The 12,484-nt window shown below is 38.5% G+C and overlaps 1 protein-coding gene across 1 annotated transcript in view; it reads right to left on the reverse strand.

The window, feature by feature from the left end:
• Positions 1-12,484, reverse strand: part of FBN2 (fibrillin 2) — a 1,006,102-nt gene that overhangs the window by 418,918 nt on the left and 574,700 nt on the right. Inside the window, exon 13 of the mRNA XM_069227289.1 lies at positions 8,945-9,070. Within this exon, the coding sequence (XP_069083390.1) occupies positions 8,945-9,070 (126 nt within the window). The remainder of the gene's footprint in view (positions 1-8,944; positions 9,071-12,484) is intronic.

The raw sequence follows: 12,484 nt of genomic DNA on the forward strand, positions 1-12,484 counted from the left end.
GCTTGGCAAAAGGACGAATTAGCTAAATGATTATTACTCCCACAACGGAAACACAATAGCCCATTCCTGTTGTTAGTTTGTTTGTGTGTAGGTTTATCACTAGTTTTCACGTTAAGGACATTCTCACTAGGTGCGTTGTCAGTAATCTCATTTACCTGCTCAATAGCTGAAGAGGATCTGATTTCCTGCAGGCAAATGGCCGTGTGCTCAATAGATTTTGCTATCTCAATTGCTTCTTGTAAATCAGGTTGTCTTTGAAGTAACTTCTCCTGTATCTTAATGTTATTCGTGCACCTAACTAGTTGATCTCGAATGAGGGAGTCATTTAATTCGCCAAAATTACATAATGAACTTAGTCCTCTTAATGCAGCAATGTAACTGACTACATTCTCTTGTTTCCCTTGGATGCGAGAAAAAAACTTATGGCGTTCCAGAACTACATTAATTCTATCTCCAAACTGTTTTTCAAGCTTTACATACGTGGTGACATACTCATCTTGCACTTGCACTTGCACTTGCACTTGCACTTGCCCTTCAGGAATATGGGGTTCCGGTAGGGATTCATATATTTTTCTTCCATGGGTACCCAAATTATGTAAAAGAATATGCTGTTTCCTAATTGGATTGAATTTATCCCCCCCAATAGCAATTAAATACGATTCAAATATTTTTATCCATTCTTTCCACGGTACATTTGGTTCCCCCATTTCATTCAAAAAAGGTACTGGTTGAGACATACCTGCAGCTGCCATTTTGCAGGAATTACTTATTAGTACAATCAAGTTTCTTGAGATTAACTTTACAAATCAATACGCAATTAACTGTATTTGTGATAGAAAAGTCACGTTGTAGAGAAAAATCCTAACTTAAGTTAAAAGTAATAAATCAAAAGACTCAGTAATAGGTTACAAATATGTGCCTGAATATGTATAAATGAGAAGACTTGACTTGGATTGTTAATTTTCAACAGGAAAAGCTGTGCCTGTCAGCGTGCTTAACAGGCTTCATATGTGCTTATTACCAGGGAGTTCTTGCTTTCCTGAGTACTGCGCAATTGCTATAGGTCAAAATTGCCGTTGTCTCTGAGCTCAGCGGCTTAGTTACCTAAAGTGTACGTTGCGTTCCACTTTGACCGACTCGGTTTCTGAAGAATTCAATTACAAACGTTCTTGATCCAGTTAAAAATGTTAAAATTGAAATCGAATAATTCGTTCTCCGGTTCTTGCCACCTGCTGTTGAATTTAGGCTAAAACGTATGTTGAGTAAACTTCAATTGCGGTTGCGGTTGAAATAGAGCTGAATGTCCTCTCAGCAACGCGCGAACCGGCGCGTGCTGCACTGACAGAATTTTCCTCAGAGCCAGTTCAAAACGTTCGTCCTGCAGTTAACAAATATGCTTACATGCTGAGATTGAATTCCGATTGAATTCCGTGCGAGCCTGCCACCTGCCACCTGCTGTTGAATATAGGCAAACGCGTATCTATTTTAAATTCAATTGCGACAGTAAATAGATTGAAACTTTACCTCAGAACACTTCCAATAAAACGAAAGCGAGTAAACAAAAAGGGAACTGAAGTGTCAGACGGAGTTCACACAGCTTGCTGTTCACATAATAGAAAGCACACTTTTTTAATGTCTGTCAGCCGGATTGCGATTGTAACTAGAGTAAACATTCCCCTCAGCACATTTCCAATAAAAACGAAAGCGAGCAACCCAAAAGGGAAACTGAACTATCAGACGGATTGAGAGAAGGGAAACTGAAATGTCAGCCGGATTGAGAGAAGACTCAAACGTATAACGAAGATATTATCATTCACGAAGCCTCCAGATGGAAATTACTGAAAAGATAACATCACGCACGCTTCTGTAATAATTGTCTGTTAAAATGTGTAACGACGAATTTCTGACTCACAAAGCCTCCAGACAGCAATTGAAGAATAAGGGAAAGAGGGGTGGAGATGGCGATGTCCCCTCACACACCAACTCGTCGCCAGTGATATAAAGACGAAGTCTGAAGAGTTTTCAGATGAGACTTTATTCCATCTCCAATGCTTCAACTGCCTATTCTCTTCACAGGTCTTCTCTCCAACCGTTCACCTCACTTCACAGCCTACTCTTCACCTCCCTCCCAACATTCCGATCAACCCAAAATATAACACAGGGGGAAAGGGTACAAGGGAAATACCATTCCTATACGTTGTTTACACTAACACATATTTGCATTAATATATTACTATAATTATGTAATAACATAATACTATACTATTGTGATAAACTAATACTATACTATTGTGATAAACTAATACTACACTAACTAACTACATCACAACAATGTCTGTTTGTGTACTTTTGCTAAGGATAGTTTTCTTTTAAAAATGTTCTCTTTTCGATTTGTTAGATGTGTTTGTTGATAGTAACTCCTTTTAATTGTCAGTATGCAAAACATTGCACCACCTCTTTTTTTCCTTAGGGAACCAATCATTAAGTGGTCTAAATGGAAATAAGTAGTTTTTCACTTTGCTGGAGTATGTGGCGCTACTTTGAGGGCTGAGAAGAAAACATCTTTGCTTTTGTACTGTTTAGGGCCCGAGGGTCAGGAAGTGTATGAACATCTTCCAGAAATCATAGATAGTGAAGTGGAAGGTCTGAATGAGTTTGAGCTTTGTATCAAAAAATTAGATAGACATTATCTCCCAAAAGTAAGTACGATTCTAGAGAGTTATCGTTTTGGGGGAAGAATTCAAAACCCTCAAGAGGCTGTAAAATGTTATGTCACAAGTTTACGTAAATTAGCAGTTACTTACACAATTGAGGGTAATATAGAAGAATACATCTGTGACCACTTTCTGCTGGAATGTAATATTGAGAAGATTAAGAATGAAATATAGCAAAAGGATGACCCAAAACATGATGAGGTGTTAGTAATTGCTAAGAAAATTGAACACCCTCTAGCCTGTGTTGATGTTATAAAAAAGAAAGCACAATTCTGCTCAGCAAGATAAAGTTCAGGTAGTCAACAAAACATCATCAAGAAATAATGAGTCACCTGCACCCAGGAAACCCTTTAGTAGCAAGTATTTTAGATGTGGCACTCCTGGTCATTTAGCTAATAACAAGGCTTGTCCTGCCTTTTTATCAAAGTGTCTTATTTGTGGGAAAGTGGGACATTTTGCTAAAAATGGCAGGTCTTCTCAAAACTAGAGTAAAGTTAAAACAAAGGTAAAAGAAGTCTCTGTAATTGATGATTATTATGAAATAGGTTATGGTGAATTCATTACATTGTGGAGAGGTGGTGCTACACAATGACCAACATAGACAATGGGGTACTAAAGGACCAGTTGGTGATGATTGTGTTAATGGACAAAGTATAAATATGTTGTTTGAGTCTGGTGGTAAAATCACAGTAGTACCCAAGGAGTTTTACTTTAAAAGATTAAAGGGAAGAGTTGAATTATTTAAACCAGACATCAGACCCTTGGCTTATGGTGGTCAACTCATAAAATTGATGGCTATTTCATTGGTGAATGTGAGTACATGGGCCTATTACAGCTGGGAAGATATATGTTTTGTGTAGAGGAGACAGCAGGATCAGCTGGTTCCATCAGAAAGATGTGAATGTAATGTTGGATCCTAACAACGAACCCTGTATTGTTTTAAAGCACATACCTTCCTCATCTGGTTCTGGTGGGTTGATTGGTAGCCATTCTAATGAGTCCAAGGTACCAAAGGATGAAGTTGAGAAAAGTAAAGTACCTCTTTATCTATGCCAAGACATTAAAAAGGTATTTGAAGAAATGTTAGGATGTTTGTCGGATTACACCCACAAGATTGTATTAAAGATAAAGTTTCCCTTGTTACATGTAAGTTGTGTGGTGTGATGTTAGCGTTAAAACAACACATGAAGGCTGAAAAATTAGAAAAGGAAAGGATTATTGGTGAGACTGAAGCAAAAGAATGGCTTACCCCTTAGTAGCTTGTTCAGAAATCTTCAAGCAATATATATGTATGTATAGATTTAAGGTTGTAGTAAACAAGTACCTTCTTCCAAACATGTCTGAGATGCTGGCACGATTAGAGGGAAATGTACTTCATTCTTCTTTGGAGCTTGAAGCTGCATACCATCAAATTCGCTTAGGTGAGGAGTCCACAAATTTGGAGTCCTTTATCACACCCATCCCCCCCTTTGTATTGTTTAATTTCACTAGATTGCCTTTTGTACTTAGTTCAGCTGTAGCTGTTTTCCAAAAGGCTACGGAAGATGTATTGGATAATAAAGGGTGAAGATCTATCAGGATGATGTTTTAGTTTATGGTTCCAACAAAGAAGAACATGATTGTAGACTAAGGTCAATTCTGGAGAGGTTCAAAGAGAGAGGACTTAGTTTAATGGAAAATAAATGCAAATTTAATCAAAGCGAGGCTGAATATTTAGGTCATAGATCAACAAAAGATGGTATGAAGCCTAAAGAGGCTTTGGTTTCTATTATCATAAATTTGTTTGCTCCCAAGAACAAAGATTGGTAGTGTTCTTTGGAATGGCTGAATTTTGAAGTAAATATGTTCAGACTTTTGTGCATTACACTCATAATTTAAGGGCTTTGTTAGAGAAAGGGGGAAATGTATGTGGTCCCCACAATGTGAAAGTGAGTTTGGAGATGTAAAGTCTGCAGTAAAAGGTTCTCCATCTTTGGAGAGTTTTGAAGTATGAGATTGCTCCATTTTGATTACTGATGCTCGCTCTAAGGGGTTGGGTGCGGTACGTAAACATGAAAAGGATGGAATGGAGAGAACCATAATGCTCATTTCTAGGATTTTAGTAGGAACTGAAATTCCGTATTCTGGAGGACGGATCACAAGCTCTCAAAGGTATATTTTGTAAGAAAAGTTTAGATGATGCTTCTGGTCAAAATTGCATACAGTAGCAGATTGTTTGTCATGCTTAGTACCAGATCAAGTTATTCCTGAAAGTCTTGAAGAAGACAATCCGGGGGCTCTTGAAGCAGATGGTAGTTTGGACTGGGGCAATGTGTTGTTAGTGAATTAGAATGGAAATTGTTTCTCGAGAAGGACGAGAGTTTGATGGCAATTTTAGATTGCCTCAGGAAAGGCTGGAAGTCAAAAAAGGCGTGAGTGAACATACCTTGCAGTTTTGTAATGTGAAGAATGCACTGTCTGACAGTAGAGGAATTCAATTGAGGGGCACAAAATTAGTTTCCCCTAGTTCTGTCTAAGAAAAACGTATATGGTTGAGTCACTGTGGTACTCATGAATCTCTAAAACGAAGGAGAGAGTCTGGTTGCATTTTTGGTGGCCAAGAATGGACACACAAGTTGAGAGGAGTGCCAGATAATTTATTGAGTACTGTTCCAGTAACACAATTTGCAAAACAAGAGTCCAACCCATTATAGTGAGGGACATCCCTGAGAGAGTGTGACAGAAAGTGGTGCTGGACATTCTGGGACCTAACACTAGTAAGATAGGTTAGTCGTATGTCTTTGTTTTGATGAATATGTTCTTGCGCTGGCCAGAAATCCGTATTGCCTAAAATGTTGAGATGGGAAAAGTAGTTGATTGTCCCAAGGAGGTGCTAAGCAGAGAAGGACTTCCAGAGTGTTTTTTAACAGATAATGGGGTCCAACTTGTGTCTAGAGAAGTGTAAGAATTTTAATCCCCCTGGGGCATAAAACATACAATGTGTTCTCTCTCTTGTCCCGAGACAATGGTATGGTAGAGAGATTCAATAGAGTATTAAAAGTGTCTATTCAGATTTCTAAGACACAAAACAAGGATTGGAGGAAAAACTTGTTAGAAAGAGCTGAAGTGTACCGTTTGACTCCTTACTTCGTCAATGGTAGAGTGCCCTTTGTTCTATTCCCTTGCAGGCTACATAACACCATGGTAAACCCGGCCTGGATATTACATAACTCCTCTGTAGGCGAGTCGTCTGACAAGAGTGATTGGCAGAGATCACAATGTGAAATGGTGGAAGGGAGAACACAAAACTTGGAAACTGGGTGAAGGTTAAACTTCCACAGAAAAGTGTATTTTCAAATTTTCTTCACCCTTGCGTGTTATTAAGTTGTTCACTAATTCTGTTAAACTCAATGACAATCATACTTGAAACTTGAAGAGAATTGCGGTGGTTCACCCATATTCCAAAAGAAGAAAGGTTCATATGGATAAAACTACAGATAGTAAGCCACGATGTATTGGACTCGTGGTAGTCCCTCCTCAGTACATGAAAGATTATATGTGATCCCAAAGTGTGTAATTTGTTTTACCATTGGTTGCTCAATTATTTAGATAATATGTTTTGTGTACTTATTTATTTGCTAATCATTTTTTGTGCTGTATGTCACGTCACTAAGTAAAAATAAATGAAGGGAGGAAGATGTGTGGTATCTTAATATTGCAATATTATTGTTTTACGCCAATGCGTAGTGTTTTGAATGTCGCATTGCAGCTTAGAATTTGCATTGCACTTTTCTCTTGAGAATGTTAAGGGGTCAGTTGGTCTCCAGTGGCTTTGGTGGCTGGGGCATTTTTTGTATACAGAAGTAGTTTATTAAATCTGCTTGTTTGGACAACTCCTGGTGTTGGACTTCATCACAATATTACTCAAAGTTACAGATATGCGTGTCAACCTTTGGAAGGAAAATGTCATCATTGGTCAGAAAATCCAAGACACTGGTGTTCCAAATAAAAAACCTGACTTCAGTAGGAGCATCCTACTTAGTAGAGAGCTTGTGAGAGACTAATATCCAACAAAAGTCCATATGTGCGTCATATCTACATAGTCTGAATACAAGGATCTCGCTTACAAATGTGTACATTTCTGCCAGTAATATGGTCCTGCAGTTTGAAATTTCAGTCAATCATCACCTTTTGTAAAAAAAACATCTGAAAAACGTCATGTTCTGTACAATGTCCTGACCAGCCAGTAAAGGAGGGAGGCCAGAACAGATTCTTCAGAATGCTCATTTTTATATCCCTAAGGCTCCTAGGTTGATACCTGTGACCAAAGAATAGGTACCTAAATTAAGGACTTGCTTCTGTTGTTTCTGAAAGTGTTTGTCTGCATTTTGTCAGGTTTAGTATCTGAGTCACACCAGCAATGAAAAGACATATGCCTGCCTCCAACACACTCAGAAACCACAAAAATCAAAGCGTGAAACCACTTTGCTTTGCTACAAGTTTCTTTAGGAAGGATCGCTGGAAGAAGGACAAGCTTTTTATAACTTCATGCAAAAACATAATAGGAAATTATCATGAAAAAACACAGACCTGTGCAGCACAGATTCTTACGGGCAAACTAATGGTTATGGAAGTGTGACAGTATGTACAGTTTCCCTTTGGTCTTGCGGTAGAAAGTTTGTCATAGAATCAACAGTGATACAAAGCCACTGATGTACTCCTGAATGCTTATATTTTATTAATGTTTGGGCAGACCATATTCACAATGAAAAGCCACATATATTTAGCATTGAAGACAACATGCTTGCATTCATATTTGTTTCTTTCAGAAATTAAACAGCAGAGGAAACAATATGGATTAAAAATATGGCCATTTGCCGTTATATCCTTTGTATGCAATTATGTGTTAATATGGGGGGGGGGATGGGCGCCAATAAGTAGCCCTGAATATGTGGGAAACCAAAACAGAAAAACACGTAAGCACAGTTTTGTGAAGCTTTTGCGATTTCCTTACGTCACACAAGATGATGCAAGAACAATGCAAAGGCTACTGTAATGTTTACAAAGGCAAGTGATTTGTGCTGCCTTGCGTTGCTTGTAATGCTATTTAGCTGCTTGTGTTGCTTTACATTACATTTCACTTTGGAAGGCGTTCCATAAGTGAAGCATAGGCATTCTTGTGCATCCACCCATGGATTCTGGTACATTCTCAGACTTACTAAAGCTAGGAAACCTGGGAATGCATCAAAATGGTATGCCTTCTTCCGTGAGGTGTTAAAGGAAAAATATCTTTATTTCTCATCGTCATTTTCTGCTTTCTGCCGCACACATAAAAAGAGTAGAATGCTACAAAGGTTTTTTGTGCAGGAAGGTACTACTTCCTGCAAATAAACAATCCTGCCTGGAATGCAGGCACTGTTGCACTATTGTGCAAGGATGCCCACATTAGCATTATGCAGCACACAGTGTCCTCGAGCAAGGAGAGAGCAAAAATGCTCCATATCTTTGTAAATATTTCTGCTCTCTGTTTTTCATGCAACACAGTGAAGCAACTTTTCCTGCTGTCCTGCAGAGCATGAAAAATGAGTAAATATGCCAAGCAGTTCGTATGTTTGTACAACACGACAGCAGAGGTAAATGTGTTTGAACAGGTTAACAACTACATTTTTTTAACATGTGGCACTTCAATACACAAATGCCCTGTTGGTGAAGGGTTACAATTATTTTAGTATTTTATCAATGAGAAAATGCTGTGGATCTGCACACTCTAGGAGTCATTTCATAACTGAGATACAGGATCTGCGCTCTTTAGGGATCGTTTTATAACTGAGATACCAATCCCTGATGTACTTTGGTCTCATTACGCCCCAGGAAACCTCAAGAAGGAAGAACTTATTGAAATCATTAACATGAAATCAAAAACATATATACTGTTACCTTTCATTTCCTATGCTGGCTGCCATAAAGAAAGTATAGAAAACATATTTTATTTGCACTTGCATGTAAAAACAGCATAATCTGACATAATTTGACCTCTATTACTAATAATGAGAACAAACAATTGCTGCATCTGTCATCCTGAAACAAGATATTAATTTACGAATATTTAACGACTAGAAAGTAGATTTTTTATGCAATGGCCTCTTGTTCTTTACCTTTCTTCATATTAAAATATTACATCATTTTTGATTTTCTACATGTTGCTTACATTCCTTTTGCTAATATTATAACATGTTTTAGATTTTCCTTACCAATGCAATTTTTTCCATCAGTAGTTAGTTCAAAACCTGCATTACAGATACACTGGAAACTGCCTTCTGTGTTCACACAGCGGCCATGTTTGCAAAGAATTCCATTCTGAATGCACTCATCAATATCTAAGAGAGAAGCAGGACACTTTATTAAAGGACATGCCACATACAGTTCAACACATCCACATAAATGAACAATTCAACTTTGATGAAGCTTGTTCACAACAGTTTTATTTTCCATATGCAAGTGTACAACACTTTATGCATTTAAATATAGTGACTCATTCATTTGAATGGACAGAAACGATGGAGGGTTTTTGTAACTGTCAGTTTCTTTAACTGCTTCACGATGGATGCACTTTAAATATTCAGTGGGTCTTTGCACATGTGCATATTGAATGATAACTGCTATTTTGTTTGTATTCACTTTGTTCATCTATTGGGGTATTAACTGATAGTTCATGGTGATGCAGGTCTGAGCTTTATGAATCTTGGAGACTGAGCAATCTCATTATGTCTCTGTAGCCCATTAATCGGATATTTCTATTCAGCTACTCTAAAAGGATTATCAAGGCTCAAGGGTCGTTGTCTGGCTATACATTGGAGGATGAACATGTGTTTTGTAATTTGGGCCACTGTATTTTATACCTGCATTTTCCCATGGGCTGCTTTTATTAGTTTGGAGGGCTAAGTAGGACAAAACTGGTCTTGGTCTACTTGTGTTACAGTTCAGGGAGGACCTGTCAGTTCGGACTGGACTGTTCCTATTGGGGCACGGCCAACAGTGATTTGAATATGGCTGGATCCAAACTGGGGTGGGGGAGGCAGGTTGGGTAAAAGAATGATGGGTTGGAATGCTACGGAGTGATTGTCAGTGGTTAAGAAATTGTAAGCATTCCTGTTATCACCTTATGTGTGTTTGATTTTTTACTTATCACCACAACCACTTCAGGCCTCCTGCACTTAGTGTAAGTTTTCTCACAAGGAAACCGTCAGAAATACGGTCATAAAATTACTAAGTATACAACATAAAATTTGGCAAAGGAAATTATTATCTCTCCTAGGTAGGCCGAACAAGGACTTTGGCAGTACAAATCTTCTATACCCACGGTTTGTCATAGGGGTATCCAGCAACAATCCCTTGCCCAATATGATAATCTGTGAGATTTTGTTGCATTAATATAGGGTAATGGTAATCTACCATTAAATGCCTATTGACTAATATATGCTTTTCGAAAAGAATATCAGGCCTACTGCTATTATCATACATTTTCATTATAAACAATCAGGTACATAACCTTTATTATTGACATGCCACCATGACAACTCAGGCCTTTCTCTTGTTTCATAAGCCTTCCCACAAGGCAACCATCAGGTATACGGTAGTAAATTACAAGTAAGTACAAAACAGAGAATTACCATAGAGCAAATCGTCTGTCCCCATGGTTTGTTCATGTGGGTCACCAATACCAAACCCTTGCCTACTATAGTAATCTGAGAGAATCTGAGAGATTCTATGAAACAAAGTTCCTGACAGTACGCTTTAGCACTGTGTAATAATAATCCACCCTTAAAAGCCTATTGCCTCTAGCACATGCTTTTCACCATAAGTAAGCAAGGCCTAATAGCTTTTTCATACCTTTCCATTTAAATAGGTCACACTTACAAAATTACAGTTAGCATAACAACATACAATGCCTCTCAATAGGGCCTATCAAGAATCATCATAGTGAAAGCCTTCTTCTAGGGTTTGTCAGAGTGGGTGACCAACACCAAAACCCTTGCCTACTATGGTGTTATATGCGGTTCCATGTCAAGACATACCTTTGTGTGGCTTGTGGTATAATGTGAAAATGTAATGTAATGTAGATTTATATAGCGCTGCTTATCACCCGTGAGGGTCTCAAGGCGCTGTCCAAGCTGAGCACTCCCCCTCACTGCTCGTCACCTCCATGGCCCGCCCCTTTTAGAACGAAAGGATAATACAGAGTTTATTGTCCTTTCGTTCTCAAATGTTTGCAGCTTCTGCTGCTGGTGTGGGGGGGGGAGACAACGCTCCTCTGCCCTAATGGAGGAGCCGCCACTGGTGTTGCCTCAAGTTTTGCTTTTAAATTTCCACTTTTGGAACAAGAAGCATTTAAATCAAAGATTTTCTGTGTACCCTATCAAATCTTAAGTATAAGGGAAAAGCTAAGGATTGCTTATATGTCAAAATGCCAGTCATTGGACAATTGCTTTCCATCCTGTGAAATCAAGAGATTCATAAACTGAGCATCAATGCCCCTAAACTCGTCTATTTTGTTTACATTAATGTTGACATATGTTTATGAAAGATTCGGTTTGTCTAATGTAACCACTATTGCGTGGAATGCGTGCCTAGGTGCAACGGGATAGCCTTGAGTCCTAGATGAATTATGAAGACAACAAGATTGTAATCAATGTATGCATGAAGATACAGGGGAGGTGTAGCCAGCAAGTATGTACTAAAGCTGGCTAACTATGTAAAAGATCTTTTCAGGCCATTGTGTGAGTCGGGCAGGCACATGCAGCATTTGGTAACTGAGGAGGTATATTCATAAGCACATTAGGCAGTTAATATTGGTCAAATACCTGTATAATGTAAAAACTATTTTACACTGGAGCATAGGGCTTTTTTCAATGATTTGTTCAGAAATTTGAGAAATAAAACATTATTAATCACCCTTAATCAGTAACATTGGTAAAAACATCATATCCTTAGTTTGAAGGTGTCTCTGGCCAAATCTGCTGATATGATCTGAAAATTGTTTTCAAGGGTGCCCCCCAGAATTCCCAGGCTGGAGAGTCAGGAGCTAGTTACCAGCAGCAGCAAGCTGCACACTCATTAAATTAAAGGTGCACAGCTGAAGAATTTATCACTGTCCACTTATTTTGAAAAGGCAAGCCTGAAATACTTCAATCATGGGGTAACTGGTTAACCCCTAGCTAGGACACTAACTAGGGCAGTGATATTGCTATCTGGCAATAAATATGTGGAGCAAAACCAGGGGAAATATCATGATGGGCTTTTCTGGTGCAGTCCAGAGCTGAACGCTTGTTTTATGCACCTGTAGGGACTAAAGTGAATTAATTTAACTGACATTTTTCAGACGTAGTGTATTTTTTCAGGCAGCACATCTAAGTAAAAAAGAAAGGGGCAAACCCTGCTCCCCAGCTTTTATGTCTGAAAATACAGCACTAACTCAGAGAAACATCGGGTTACCTGAATTCATTTTACACTGTGCAGGTGCATAAAACTGGTGTGTGATCTGCATAGTGTCAGAAAAGCCCATCATGATGACACAGCTCTGGCGATTTGGAATGGAAGAGTATAGTTATCACAAGTTACAAAAGCTCAGACTAATGCAATCTCTTCAGAGATCTAATTATACTCTGCACTCACGTTTGAGAGGACCAGTCCTTATCTTTCACAGGTTGATACAATGACTATTAATGACTTAGTTAATACTGACACAGCATAGGGTGCTTAGAGAATATTAACGCTATAGACAGTGCTAAATA

The sequence above is a fragment of the Pleurodeles waltl genome, chromosome 1_1, assembly GCF_031143425.1.
Source record: "Pleurodeles waltl isolate 20211129_DDA chromosome 1_1, aPleWal1.hap1.20221129, whole genome shotgun sequence".
NCBI lineage: Eukaryota > Metazoa > Chordata > Amphibia > Caudata > Salamandridae > Pleurodeles > Pleurodeles waltl.